The sequence below is a fragment of the Meriones unguiculatus genome, chromosome 14 (genome assembly GCF_030254825.1).
Source record: "Meriones unguiculatus strain TT.TT164.6M chromosome 14, Bangor_MerUng_6.1, whole genome shotgun sequence".
NCBI lineage: Eukaryota > Metazoa > Chordata > Mammalia > Rodentia > Muridae > Meriones > Meriones unguiculatus.
This window is the reverse complement of record NC_083361.1, coordinates 15,072,656-15,086,721: the sequence shown is the minus strand read 5'-3', so window position 1 is coordinate 15,086,721 and position 14,066 is coordinate 15,072,656. Positions and strand designations below refer to the sequence as shown.

At 49.1% G+C, this 14,066-nt stretch overlaps 1 protein-coding gene across 2 annotated transcripts in view; it reads right to left on the bottom strand.

Moving 5' to 3' along the window:
• The window catches only part of Gtf3c1 (general transcription factor IIIC subunit 1), a 67,590-nt gene that overhangs the window by 8,746 nt on the left and 44,778 nt on the right, over positions 1–14,066 (bottom strand). For both annotated transcript variants that reach the window (XM_060366864.1, XM_060366865.1), the window contains exons 21-29: positions 13,682–13,817; positions 13,339–13,417; positions 13,014–13,202; positions 9,976–10,133; positions 8,356–8,498; positions 6,648–6,729; positions 5,007–5,119; positions 2,574–2,636; positions 1,752–1,845 (exon numbers count right to left, since the gene is read on the bottom strand). In XM_060366864.1, coding sequence (XP_060222847.1) covers positions 1,752–1,845; positions 2,574–2,636; positions 5,007–5,119; positions 6,648–6,729; positions 8,356–8,498; positions 9,976–10,133; positions 13,014–13,202; positions 13,339–13,417; positions 13,682–13,817 — 1,057 coding nt within the window. The remainder of the gene's footprint in view (positions 1–1,751; positions 1,846–2,573; positions 2,637–5,006; positions 5,120–6,647; positions 6,730–8,355; positions 8,499–9,975; positions 10,134–13,013; positions 13,203–13,338; positions 13,418–13,681; positions 13,818–14,066) is intronic.

Here is a 14,066-nt window from a genome sequence, read left to right as displayed (position 1 = left end):
CCGTCCTTGTAGCTGTCTGGCATGCTTGCAGTGTCTACCCATTCCTTCTGTCTTCCAAGAACCCGGACTGCAGGAGAGCCTAAGATGTACTGTATGAATGAGCCTCTGGCGTCACTGATGGCCCTGAAGTCCTCAGTGCTTAGCTCCTGGGAGCCAGAAGCATCCTGCCTGCTCTGGAGGATTGTAATCAGGTGGCCTTTCTCATGTGACTTGCTAAGAATTTGGGATACAAAGCCAGCTTAGACACCTTCTGTATGAGACTAGAAGTCCTTGGAGATGGAGGTAGGAGTTGGAGAGCAGCGGTGGCTGTGGAGGCAAGCAGGATGCAGATGGCTCAATGGCCTGGACTGCATGAGAGGGAGCTCTGGCTTTCTTTTGGGACTCCTGCCTCACTGCACACTCTCTGTAGTTCAGGCTGTAGAACATAGGGCTTCATGTTCTCCAGCTACAGAAGGCCCATGAAGCCAAAGAATAGGTTACACCAATAACCAGGTTCTCATGTGGAACTGTGAACATTTTATGGGCATCTAAAGGCACAAGAATGTAAGTGCTACCTGGAAACAAGTGAGTGTGTGGAGGCAATCTCCAATACGGGGGTCCTGAATGTCCTTGTGGGAAGCAACTGTACTAGGAGACTTAAAGCTAGAGATCGCAAATGACTTAGGGATCTGTGGAGGCATGGACACTGCTGCTCAATGGGTAGTGCTCTGAGGCAAGGTAAGCCCCTTCCCACAAACCCTTAATCCCAGCGCATGAGAGGCAGATCTTTGTGAATTCTAGGCTAGCCTGTTCTACACAGTTCCAATAAGGCTACATAGCGAGACCATCTCAAAAAGAACACTGGCTGCTTTTCAGAGGAACTGGGGTTCAATCCCCAGCACCCACATGGCAGCTCAGAAGTGTCTGCAAATCCAATTCCAGGGGACCAGACTCCCTCTTTTGGCCTCTGTGGGCAATGTACTCCATGTGGTTGAGACAGACATTCTGGCAAAACACCCATCCACAAAAAATGAAAATAAGTAAACCTTAAAAAATAAGCAAGAAAAACCAGTAAAACCCCATCAACAAACCAACCATTTTCCTTTGGCAGTCCCGCCTTCTCCGGCTGTGGCGCAGGCCTTAGGAGGAGGCGTGTGCAGCCCCAGCAGGGCACACGCCAGCACAGGGGCTGTGGCGGCTAGCGCTAAGTGTTCACTTCCAGGCATGCCCATGAGGGGCTACGGTGGCTACATTTACTGAGCTAAGGCCTGTCCACTGTGGGTGGCACCATTCCCCGGCTGAGATCCATGGAGAAAAAGACCTAAGCAGCAAGTTCAGCAAGCATTCACTGCTGTCTTTTGACTGCAGGTACAATGTGCCTCAAACTCTTGCTTCATGGGCTTCTCTGCCACACTTTCTCTCTTGAGTTGCTTATTAAAATACTTTATCATAACAAAAGGAAAATTCACTAAGATAGTGGCCCAGGGCTTCTGCATCAGAGCCAGGGACAGGGAGGCACAGGCTTACTGGGAGCCCAGCCCTAAGTAGCTTGGGGTGAGCATGCTGAAGAGTGTGCTTGCACAGCATGTAGGAAGCCTTAGGTTGAACATAAACACAAATACATAAACACATAAATCAAAACTCTAACAAATAAGAATGAAAGGTACTCAAGAACCCCAAGACCCCAAAGCTGAGAAGAGCAGAATAAGCACCCACACAGCTCAGGTTCCCTAAAGCCACAAGGGCCCTGCTGTGCTGAGGCCAGCACCCACCTGAAAGGACTGGCAAGAGTTGGACTGGCTGTTAGAGAGGGACAGTGTGCTCTGGATCAGGTTCTGTAGCACCAGGAAGTGGATGTCCTCCACACTGAAACACAGTAAGTATGAGGCTGTAGGAGGCTGCTGGCCCACAGCAGCACTCCTCAGACAGTGAGTATACACACGAGAATCCTTAGTTAAGACATTTCAACCCCACAAAAGTATATGAATGCTGAAGCAGTCACAAAACCAAAGTAAATGGCAGTTCTTCTAACTTACATTATTGTTCAAGTCTCACACACACAAAAAAAAATTGTTCCTAGTCTGCTGTAATCCCAGGATTGGGAGGCTGAGATGAGCTGCTCTACAGAGAAGGTTCCCAGCCAGTGTGAGAAACAGAAACACACCGTCTCCATAAAACAACAGTGTCCTCCCTTAAGGAGGAGGGGCAACAGGATGGTGAGCCAGCTCCAAACCAGCTAGGAAATGTAGGCTTTTTCTTTCCCTGACTGTAAAGGACAAAAAGGATCATTCTGTACTGCATTATGGAGCTAAAATCCAGCTGGATACTGCCTACGAGATGGGAAAAAGTCAAAACATTTTTTGTTGGGTTGAGCTCATATAAAACCTGGCGGATGACATCTAAGGTTAGGACCTGGCCAACTTCCTCTGTAAAGGGCTCTATTAAAACCTCAGCACAGAAAGGAAACAGTATAGACAGCACATCAAATGACCATGGCTTGTGTGCTACTAAACATGTATTCACAAAAAAGCAGGTGGCAGGCTGCATTTGGCCTAGATTCCCCAGCTGGGCTTTGGCTGAGAAATGACGCTCACCTGTTCAGTTCATCCTCCTTCCGGACACGGTCCTTTTCATCCCCGATTGCCAACACTCGGTATCTGTGGAGGAGGCAGAAGAGCATGCCGTTGGGGCAGGGTGGCCCTCCACTGAGCTGGTACTTGCTCATGGTAGCCACTCATTGCTGAAGGGCCAAACATGCTGAACTCAGCACAGAAATGACACCAGGTTTTACTCATCACACAAGCCCATTCTTATGACGTGAGGATCAGGAAAGTCAGTGTCTTCTTTCAAAGCATAGTGTTTCTGCATGGATAGGCAGGGGCAGCAGGATGTAAAACTGAGGGCTCATGGTAAGTAGACAAGGAAAGAGAGCAGTTCGGAAAAGTACCCAAAGAACGGTGTGTGTGTGTTGCATGTGTATGTGTATGGAGGACAGAGGTTGACCCTGAGTACTCCTCAATCACTCTCTGCAGGAGTTATTGAGGCAAGGTCCCTCACAGGAGCACTCAGCTTGTTGATCAGCTAGTCTAGCTAATCGGCTTGCTCAGGGATCTTCTGTCTCTGCCTCCTATGCTGTGATTACAGAAAGGCTGCCATGATCAGCTGGCACTTAAGTAGATGCTGGAGGTCTATCTGATCTCATGGAAGCCAAAAAGGAAGGTACAATGAGGCTGAAGGCAGGAAGGATAGGCAGATGAAAGTGATGAAAGGTTATAGTGAGGAGGAGGAATGAGTTTCAGTGATGTATTGTGCCTACAGATAATAATTAGTAACATACCACACATAATAAAACATTATGTACCTTATAAATATACACCATTGCCATTTGTCAATAGAAAAATAAATAAATTGATGCAGACCTGTAATACAGTATCTGGGAGGATGAGACTAGAGGCTATGAACCCAAGGACAGCCTGGGTTACATGTAAGACCCTGCTTCAAAAACAAACACAAACAAAGCACCAGCAAGAAAATTGAAAAGCTGGGCTTTGCTCTGGGATGCAGCACCTGCCTGACATGTGCACCGACCCAGGCTTAGTCTCCAGGACCATGGATATAAAAATAAATAAATTGTGTAAATAAACACCAATCTTGACAGCAGAACAGAACACTTCCTGTCTTTTCTGTGAGCTTTATGCAATATCACTTCACATGAAACTCAAGTCAATATAAATCCATGGAACTAACTGCTAAAGTCACAGATTTCACCAAGTAATTCCTTTGCTTTTCAGAAAACTAAAGTAAAACCTCAATTCTGCAATGGTAAGAATTTCACCTAAAATCTACTGACAGAAAGTTCCACTTCGATTATACGGTGAAGGGTCTTCTGTTCTGCCTGGCCCACAGGGCACCGACTCAATTTTATCAGCTACACCTGCAACTCACTCTTGCTCTATTGTTCAGAGCTCTGCTTTTAAGTCTTGTCTTCTTTTAGGATTACATGTGGCCTCTTGTTTGAATGCATATGTGTGGGAATATGAGTCATGAGCATGGGCAGACACTGAGATACTTCAAGACTGAATATAAACTACACACACATGCATGGGGTTCTAGGGAGTGCTTTACTGCCAACTAAGAACAAAACCCGGAAAACAGCTAGAGCTGGGTGGGGTGACACATCCATAATCCTAAGGATCAAGAGGCTGAGGCAGGAGGAATGTCCAGAGTTAGAAACCAGCCTGGGCGATATAGTGACTTCAAGGCCTAGCCTGGGCTACATAGATCTGTCTCAACAAACACAATAAAGGGCAATTACCATGGCAATCTTAAAGAGTAGACACCATATTTATTACTAAATGAACCTGAGAGCGTGATTCCCAATTGAAACAGTGAGCGCAAAGGGCGTCTCTGTGAGGACGGGAGAAGGGTATCTCCATGAGGAGGGAAGAGGAGGCAGTCATGTTTGGATGCTGTTGTGAGAACAGGCCTGGTCCATCTTCTCCAACGATTCTCACACTCGTGTGTCCTTCCACACGAGTAGCTGAACCAGAAAGCTTAGATTCTGTTATGAGTACCTGGGTCTGCGCCCTTGCCCTGCTTACAGTGCTCAGGCAATGTGGCCCTGGCCTGGGGACAGAGGCCTGTACCACCCTAGGACTGAGACTGCACAGGGTGATGCAGTTGCTCTTAGATTTGGCTGTGGCCCTAATGCTGAGCACTGGGACTTGTAGCTGCCCCTTCCCTCTTCCTTCCTTCCATCTTACAGTCTCCTAATAAATAAAACAACAAATCCAGCAAGAGGCACACACAACACAAAGCCTGCATTAGTTAGGTGGGCAGCAGGGAGTCAGTGGGAGAAGAAATACAGGCGCCAGGACATGCAGGACTTCAGGTCACCTGACACCAGGTGGTCCTTGGAGGGTCAACTGCAAGGCCAGGTACAGCCAGGCAGGGGCTGTCCAGCTGGCTCGTCTCTGCTACCCACCTGCACAGCGAAAGGCTCTGCCAACTCAGGACAAGGCACCTACTTGGCAAAGAGTTCCTGCAGTGTGTTGGGGATCTCAAGATTAGGGTTCCTCAGGCCAGAGCTGAACTTCTCCTTCAGCCTCTCCACAAATTCTTTAAACTCCTTGGCACAAACCTGAAACATAAGAGCTTGATGCTACAACTTCTCACGGGAGGGAGGCTGGGCGTGTGCCAAGGGCACTGTGGCCAAACTCCCCCGGCAGCCACACCCAGTAACACCATGCTCGCTGTCTTTCCAATGCACTATCCCGAGTCTACCTGTTACCTGCCGTGTCAGGAAGAGCCCACAGCCCTCACACCTGTAGCAGACTCCCTCCCCCCAGCCTGAGAGGAGACACAAGCACAAACTGTATTGTTCCCACCATGCCCACAGACATAGTAGCGGCCAGACACTTGTTGCTCTATTATCTCCCTTCTCTCAGCTTGGTTTCCCCTGGCTGTCCCATGTAAGCTGTCCTCTCCAGCTCTACCAGTCCTTCCCACACACCTGTGGCCAGGTGCCTTCTGCAGATCACTGTCACACATAAGCTCACACCTTTCCTGCAGCTCAGGCGCAGAGAAGCAGCGCTAAAAGCTCAGGATGCATGCAGTCATAGAAGACAGGCTTCTTCCCTGGACCTGAGTAGGCCTCAGCTCCTGTTACACCTGGCTGCAAACCTGGGGTGTCGCTGTGTTCCAAAGTGATTGTACTCTACCCCTTTTACTGCATCTACCAGCTTCCTCCCGTTTTCCAGTTTCACGCCAAAATGGATACCTCTAAAAAGCTCCCAGGGTCAACATGCCTAGTGAGTGTGCTATACCCAGTCTCTCGTCTTAGTAGAGGTGCTGTGGGGACAAGGATGACTGGTCTCTTAGGATGAGCCAGTGTATCAAATCATTTATGTACCTCAGCCACTGTACCAGGGTCTCCTGGGGGCCTTCTGGAACTCTGGCCAAAGGTTCCATGTTCAGGCTCGGGCCCTGAGCTCGGGTGGTGTCTGTGTAACTCAGGGTAGACAGTGTATGGGTTAGGATAAGCCTGGACACCCAGTGACTTCTCTGTTCCACAGCAGTGTGAACACAGTCCACCCCGCTAGGACTGCCTGGCTTATTGGACAGGTGAGGTCTTCAGCCTTATAAGGCTCATTTGCCTGGTGCCTGCACTTCAGCATTCCTGACCCTCTTGGACCCCTGTACGCCTGCACCTTCCTCATCTGGGAGAAGGCTTGCCCCATGTGGTGGAGGCCAGTGCATTCTCTATTCAATCCAAGAGCAGCAATGCTCCCTTCCCTGGGCTTCCCTGGCAGCAGGTCCAATACAGATATAGCAGGCCTAAAGTGGCTGATAGCCCGCCAACACACTGAGACACGCTCATAGCTACCTCCTTCCTGCTGGCCACCATCTAGCCCACCTGAGCAGCATCAAAGCTTTTACCTGCAATTTCTAAAGAGTTACTTTGTTTTCCTAACAAAACAGACCTCAAGCTCAACAGCATTTGAAAGTACCAAGTCATATGTGGTCATCTTTAAAATGGATGCCCAGAGTCAGGGCCAATGGTCCATAGACTGACAAGGTGCCTCATGTTTGTAGGGTCCTGAGGGCTAGTCAGTCCCTCAATGCCAATCTTCAGAGTGCACTGCATCCTGCCCCTTCATGGGACCTACCTTTGGGTCTTCGTAGTTACCCTTTCGACTCATGAAATCTCCAACGAGTGCCTTATCTTGGTACACTTCCGCCAGGCAGACCCTGTGGGAAGGAAGAGCCAGTGCTGCTGCAAGTTGCATCCTTCTCCCATTTTGAACACTGGAAGCCACTGACTTCAGTTCACTGGGAGCTATGATCTACTTAAGCATGGGTGGGACAACCAGCTTTGGGAAATAAGCACTCTGCAGTGAGCTGCACTCAATCCAAGTCAGGCTGGTCAAGGCTCACATTTTCCATCGTGGCTTCCATCTTCCACAGGGAGATTGAGGACAATGACCTTCTCCTTCAGCCCTACCCCATGACAGGGATTTGGACAGGAAGTGTGTGTGTCTCAGAGGCCCTGGCCACAGCATTGCTGTCTACCTGCCAGCCTGTCTGTATCTGTGGGTGAAGTGGAACCTGGCTTGCCCAAAGGGAAGCAAAGGAGAAGCAACTCCACCAGAAAAGCCTGGCCAGCTAAAGCCTGCCACCTCCGCTCTCAAGGAAAGGAAAGAGCTGGGCAGCGAGGCTGAGCTTGGCTTTTCATCATCCGACTTGCAGGTAAGCACACGACCCCTTTCCAGTACACAGGTCAGTAGTTAAGAGTGCACAGGAGGACAGAACCCCAGGCCTGCTGACTCTGGAGTCCCTTTTTACTTTCTTTGTCCCAGGCTACACTGGGGGCAGGGAGCCCAAGCCTCAGACTTTATTTATTCCCTGCCAACTCTCTAACATCTTGACACATTTCTCTGGGTGTTTCCTCTTCTGAAGAATTGGGACTGGGTGGGCATTTTTCCTTCAGAGAGAATTCTTTCAGGTAGGAAAAAATATCCTACAGATACGGAAAAGTGGCTTCATGCAAGAAAGGCCCTATGCATGCAGTGTGCGGAGCCCACTGGTCTCTCCATGGCCTGGCTGACTGATGGCGACTTACAGTGCAGAATCACTATGTATCCAGGTTCCCTGTTTAACCAGGTTCCCTGTCTAATTGGCAAGAACAAGAAGACTGGGCGTTCTTCTGTCCCTGCGTCCTACCCTACTCAACTCTTGGACTGGTGGCATGTTGTAGGTACCTTCCAGCCTCACAGAATAACCCTGGCCTTCCCTCCTTGGTCCTCTGGAGGGAGCTGTGGAAGGGCCTGAAGGCCCATAAGGAGATGGTGGGTTGGCCCTACAGCCAAGAAGATGCTCTGTGACTCCTAGGTACCTGCTGTCCCCACAAGATCTGGGCCCCCTCTGGAAGTACTCAGAGATAGCCAGTTCTGCCAAGGGGATACAGTGTTCTTTGTTCAGTGCTCCTGGACCTGTCCTGCTTTTCCCAAGAGTGAGCTCCATGAAGAGCTCCCAAGACCCTTCCACTCACAGCAGCACCAGTCAGTCCCTGTTCTCCATGCATGGGGCTAACCAGGACGGATGCACAGTGAGACAGCAGCTGTGAGAGCCTTGCTCTGCACCTGCTCCCAAGGGTGAACTATATGATCATGTACATGGAAGTGCTCAGACCCAAATCTGGCTCTGGAAAGTCATGTCTGCCCCACCTGCAGATTCTAACACCCCGCCAGCCACTGGACTTAACACAGTCCATCTGGATTCCACACCTGAGTCTGAACAAGTCAGGTAAAGGGGAAGACAGGGAGCTAAAATGCTGGAATAAGGGCTTGGCATGATGCAGTTGTGAATATAGCTTACTTATAGTTCATAAAGGCCTGTGGGTTTTTGACTATGTAGCGAGCTCTTCGTCCAACCGAGTAAGAGGTCTTATCCAAAGATTCTTCAAAGGTGGCATGTAGAATGTCCCGCACAACCTGCCAGGTGACAAATGGTCCTTTCACCTAGTCCAAAAAGAGTGTGACAATTAGTATTTGTAGAGCCCATGTTCAAGACAGCTAACGGAAAGAAATGGGAACAAACGTGTCCTGGGAGCCTGTTTCCCCAGAGAGGCTTAAAGCGCTCACCTCATGTTCACCTACCTACACTGTACCAAGCAAGGCCTGGATACTGAGAAACAGGATCAGCCCTCAACACCCTATGGAGCTGTGTGTTCTGGCAAGCACTGAGAGGGAGGCCTCAGTATCAGGTAAGGTTAAGAGAACGGTAAATGTCCTTTGGTAGAGTTTTCTTTCTTTTTCCTATTGAGATAAGGTCCTCTCTCAATGTGTAGCCAGGGCTGGCCTGGAACTCCTCACTCCTAGGATCCAAGGTGTGTGTCGCCTTGCTGGGTAGGTAGAGTGTTTTAACAACTGACACATCCTGTGTTCTCAGAGCCAGTCTGCATTGTGTGCCTTATATCACATTGGTAGAAATGTACCAAGATATAGACTGAGAATGTGTCAGAAAATAACACAGAGGAAGGGTCTTAGGGACAGGTGGTTTTTGTAACAACTCTAACAAGATGTCCTCATGGTCTAGTGAGGAGTGCTGGGCTATGCGATAGGGAAGAGGAGGCATTCATGGCCAACAGTGTTGCAATAAAGATCCATGTGAGAGGCAGCGGACAGAGTTTAGGGTGGTAATGGGCACCTCTCCATCTTCCTTAGGAAAAAGTAGGAAATGAAATTTAGGAGAGGTTGGGGTACAAGGATTAGAGAGAAATGGATCAGAACAGGGAAGGAAAAAGCAACAAGGACCCTAACTGGCTTCTCCTGGCTGGCATGCTGGTGATGAACACACAGATCGGCTCTTAACAACTCTCTACTTATTGGCATCACTGCCTACAGGGGCTCTGACCCAGCTGACATGGAGCTCATGCCCTGTTGGCCTCTGTAAAGGAGCATGAGTTTGTTCATACTTTCTGCACACCATGCCAGCAGGAAGCACAGAGCCAGGGGTCATGAGGTACTACCAGAATGTGAAGGGCAGGAGTGGAACCTGTCACCACTAGAAGCAAGGAAGGGTTTGCTGACTGAAAACAGAAGTTACAGCAAGTGTAGAAGACAAGAGCATAAGCTATGGCCAGAAAAACAAATGTGAAGTGTCTGCCTTAGGGTACAGCTACTTCAGGGCCCAGGCGACCAAAATTACAGAGCCAAGGTGGAAATCAAGGGTTCATGGTATAGAACACACAAAGCCACTACAGGCAGACTACATAGAAAAAATGGGCAGACAAGACCAGCTCCACTGAAGGCAGGCCAAAGTACACACACATCTAACTGAAGGCTGGGAGAAAGTGCAGGCTGGTAGTGCAAGTGCATAGGATGCTGGGAAATGCTTTCAGTGGTAGCTGCTGGGAGTGGGGAAAAATGTCCAGAGCCATAGCTCTCAAGATACAGCAAAGAGCTGCTCCCAGGGGACCAGGGTGATGGCAGGTACCTTGGTGTTGAGGACATTGCTGGCAATCCGGCAGAGCATTAGCAACCCATCCTCCTGCATGGACCAGGAGACACGCAGGCGGGTCATCATCCGGAGGGCGTTCTGGTCAGCCTCATCTTGGTAGCGCAGCTTCTTGCTTTTGGCTTCTGGGTTTTCTCCTAGAAGCACAAAAGGGGAGGAGATGGACCTTCAGCAACTGGCTTGAGCTAGCTCCTCTTCCAAAGGGGAAGAGCCCCAAGCACACTGGTAAAAACTGACCAAGCCTTTCAGCTACTAGATAATGCTCAATTCCAAACAAGCAAACCACGAAGGGATCAAAGTCTTCTGACAGTTTTAACCCATTCCCCTCTGGCTGAATGTCAGGCTCAGGTTAGGCAATGTCAATGTAGCCCTCACTTTACAACCAGAGAAATGTGACAGTGGGCCCACAATCATGGAATGCACTGGGCTTACCATGTTCCCTTCCATTCTGAAGCAGCTAGCCTGACAGAAAGATGGAATGGCCTTTTGAAGACATAGTTACAGCACCAATTCAGTGGCAACAGCCTGAAGGGCTGCCAGCAGAGTTTCCAGAAGTTTTCAGTGTCCAGTCCATGTTTCTCCCATAGCTAGGATTCATGGGTTCAAGAATCAAGGGGTGGAAATGGACAGTGTCACTATCGCTTCTAGTGACTCACTAGTAAAATTTTTGGATTCCTATTCCTGAGACCTTAAGTTCTGCTGGCCTAGAAGTTTTGGTTCTAGAGTGGGGAGTGATCCTGCCAGGAGCTAGAACAAAGTTTCCATTGTACTGGAAGCTCAGACTTCTCCCGGACACTGTGGGCTTCTGATGTCCTTTAGTCAACAGACTAAGGAATAAGTATCGGGAGGGTAACTGGGCCATACCAATGGGAAATTGGATTGCTTCTCCACAATGGAGGTAAGAAAGATCATGTCTGGAGTGCAGGAGAGCCTTTAGGTCAGTGGTTCTCAACCTGTGGGTCATGACCCCTTTAACAAACATTCTATCTCTAAAAATATTTACATTACAACTCTTAACAGCAGCAGAATTAGCTATGAAGGAGCAATGAAAATAAATTTATGGCTAGAGGTCACCACAACATGAGGGCTATATTAAAGGGCCGCAACATTAGGAGAGTTGAGAACCACTGCTTTAGGGAATTTCTTGGTGTTACCTTGTCCTGTCAGAAAAAAATCAGTAAGAAACTACAGCCTAATCCACGCGGGATGACAAAGGGCACAGACTCTTCAGGAATGAAGGTATGGATCACTCCTACAGAAGAACCTCAAGACCTGCTGAGGTGCTTGCTGAGGGTGGAGGAAAAACAGAATGGGTAATAGAAGGATGCTTGCTCCCTCTTTGCCTGTTTGCTTTTGCCAGCAGGTCCATTCCTTCTCTGGCATTACAGCCTTCTTTGGGACTCCAGCATATATGTGAGATCAGCGCAGACACCCAGCATCATGGACTGAGCAACTGTGGGTTCACTGGCAGATCGCCACTGCTGGACTAGCTGGACGACAGCCTATAAGGCATTCTAATAAATCCCCTCTTATATTCGTTCTGTAAGTTTCTGTTCCTCTCCTCAACTCTGATTCCACTGGGTGGCCAAGCCCTCTAAAGGTGATTTATACAGACGCTTCCAGAACATGTTCAGAGAGTAACAGCCCCTGAAACCCCAAATGTCTGTGTGCCTATGACCTCAGGGCACATGCATATTCTTATGCACATTCTTGCACACTACAGGGAGAGCAAAGCCTATGCTCTAGGGCTGTCTTGAAGAGCAAAAACAAGGGTATACAAACATGCCCTGGGATCAGTAAGACAGCTCAGCAGGTAAAGCGGTTTGCCATCAGGTCGAACAACCTGAGTTCTAGAACTCTAGGACTCACAAAGCAGGAGAAATAACTCTGGCAAGGTGCCCTCTGACACGTTCACCGTGGTTTGCATGTGCACACACGTGCAGATGCCCACCTTGAGGTTGACCGTGACCGTCACCTGGTGGAGAAACCCGAGACCGATCATGCAGATCATGCCTCTCGGTGTGTCCCACAAGCTAAGGTGCTGATGTAATACCAAGAAGGAGGGAGCTGCCAGCACAGGGAGCATCTCCCTGCCTCCTGTCTGCCGGAGCTGAGCCGCTCTGCTCTACCACATGGCCCCTGCCATGAAGCTCTGCCTCACCAGCTCAGAAACAGACCATGGGCAAACCTCTGAAACTCAGTCAGATAGAACTTTCCTTCTTAAAGCGGCTGGCACAGGTATTCACAGTGACAACAACGAAACCACAACTGCACAAAGTGACTGATATATAACTAAGAGCAGCTGACAGCACATCACATAATCACTGTGGGGAGCTCTGGGCTAGGATCCATATACACATGAACCCACCACATTTTTCTTTTGAGGAATTCTGGTCTATCTACTGGTCTTTCATGTATCTGTAACAGGCTAGGTTGAGGACCATGTCAGATGATGTGATGTTGTTTATTATGAATGCTAGTAACACAAACCAATAAAGCAGGTTCCCGCTTAAGGATTTTTTTCTGAAGAACCTGCACCCATGGTTGATGTTAAAACATACTTAGGGACCAGTCCACTAGAAATGCAGTTCAGATAAGGAACCACAGACTACAAAGTGCCAAGGAGGGCTGTGCTAGTTCTGAAGGGACAGGCCAGATTTAAATCCTTCCCAGCTTCCTCCTAGTTACACTTCAACAGGACTGAGCTTGGAGCAGATGCAGACACTCAGGGCAAATCAAGAGAAGGGAATTTTGTTTAGATGGTAAGGATCTTGCTAGGAAGATTTTTCCAGTTGAGATGAAACCCAAAATTTGCTAACTCAGAAAGATGCTAAAGAGAAAGGCTGGTAAAACACAGAGCCAGAGGAAACTGGGGAAATCGGGGTAGAGACACAGCGAGTCAGGGCTGCAGACAGGGGAAATAGACACCCTGCAGGACAAACGCAGGCCCTCTGGGAGTAACGCTGCAATGTGCCACAGACATACAAAGACCCAGGTCATGAACACCCCTGAGCAACCTCTTCTTCTTCGCTTGATCTTTCTGATAGGCTCCTTCTTCAGCCGCTTCCGCTTTTGGCCCTTCCCACCACGCACTTTCCGGTTTCTCCCAGCAGTGGGTTCTCGGTCCAGCACAAACTGTTCCTCCTTGTCAGCACAGAGCTCAGCATCAGCTTTCCCCTCTGACCAGAGTGGCAAATGTCCACTGCCTAGAAATAACCAGGGGATACAACTGCTTAGGACAGTCCCTGTAGAGGCCACACAGGCCAGCAGAATCCACGGTGGTGTTGGCCTGAACTAGCCTCACAGTTGGCTCCCTCCTGTGTGGACACCCAGCACACATACCTCCAGACCCAAGTGGCATTGGGCGCTTAGACAGGAATGTCTGCAGTCTTCCTGTGAGCCCATTCTCGGGAGTGTTGTTCTGAAAGACAAGCACAGCCCTGGGTGAGCCTAGACCTTCCATGGGTCTCTACAGCCACTCGGTTCCTCCCTCTGGTGTGCCTCTAGAAAGAAGCAACCACGCATGTGACACAGTAAGTCAGAAACCAAACTCTCAGCTGAGCAGATACTCAAGTGTCCCCTCTTTAACACTGGCTTCACCAGCTCAGAAGTCCAAAGGGTCAGGAGGCAGGAGAATAGTGATGATGGCTCCAGGTCCTGGGGTGCTGTGTCCCCAGGAGTTTACCTTTCTGCCTTTGTTGATGATGTAGCTGGTCCAGACCCAGTTGCGTTTCAGGTGTGCATAAAAGCTGGAGTCCAGCCCAGCCGCTCCCAGCCCATCTCCGGGGACTAAGCCTTCATCTACAACTTCTCGGCTCCCTCTGAAACAAGGCAAACAGAAAAAAAAAAAAAAAAAAAAAAAAGTCCTTTCTGGTAAATGAGGGGCCTGGGTATCGAGTGGGAGCATCTGTGTGTTTGTGTGGCTCACTTCCCATGGACACTGCTGAGCAGGCATAGAGAGGGCACTTGGAGCCCTAGGTTGGAAAGCTATTAATTTTTCAGAAGTCAAAACACCCGATTTTCATGCGAAATTGCTAACTTCTAAATTCTGACAATGAATGGAACTTCAG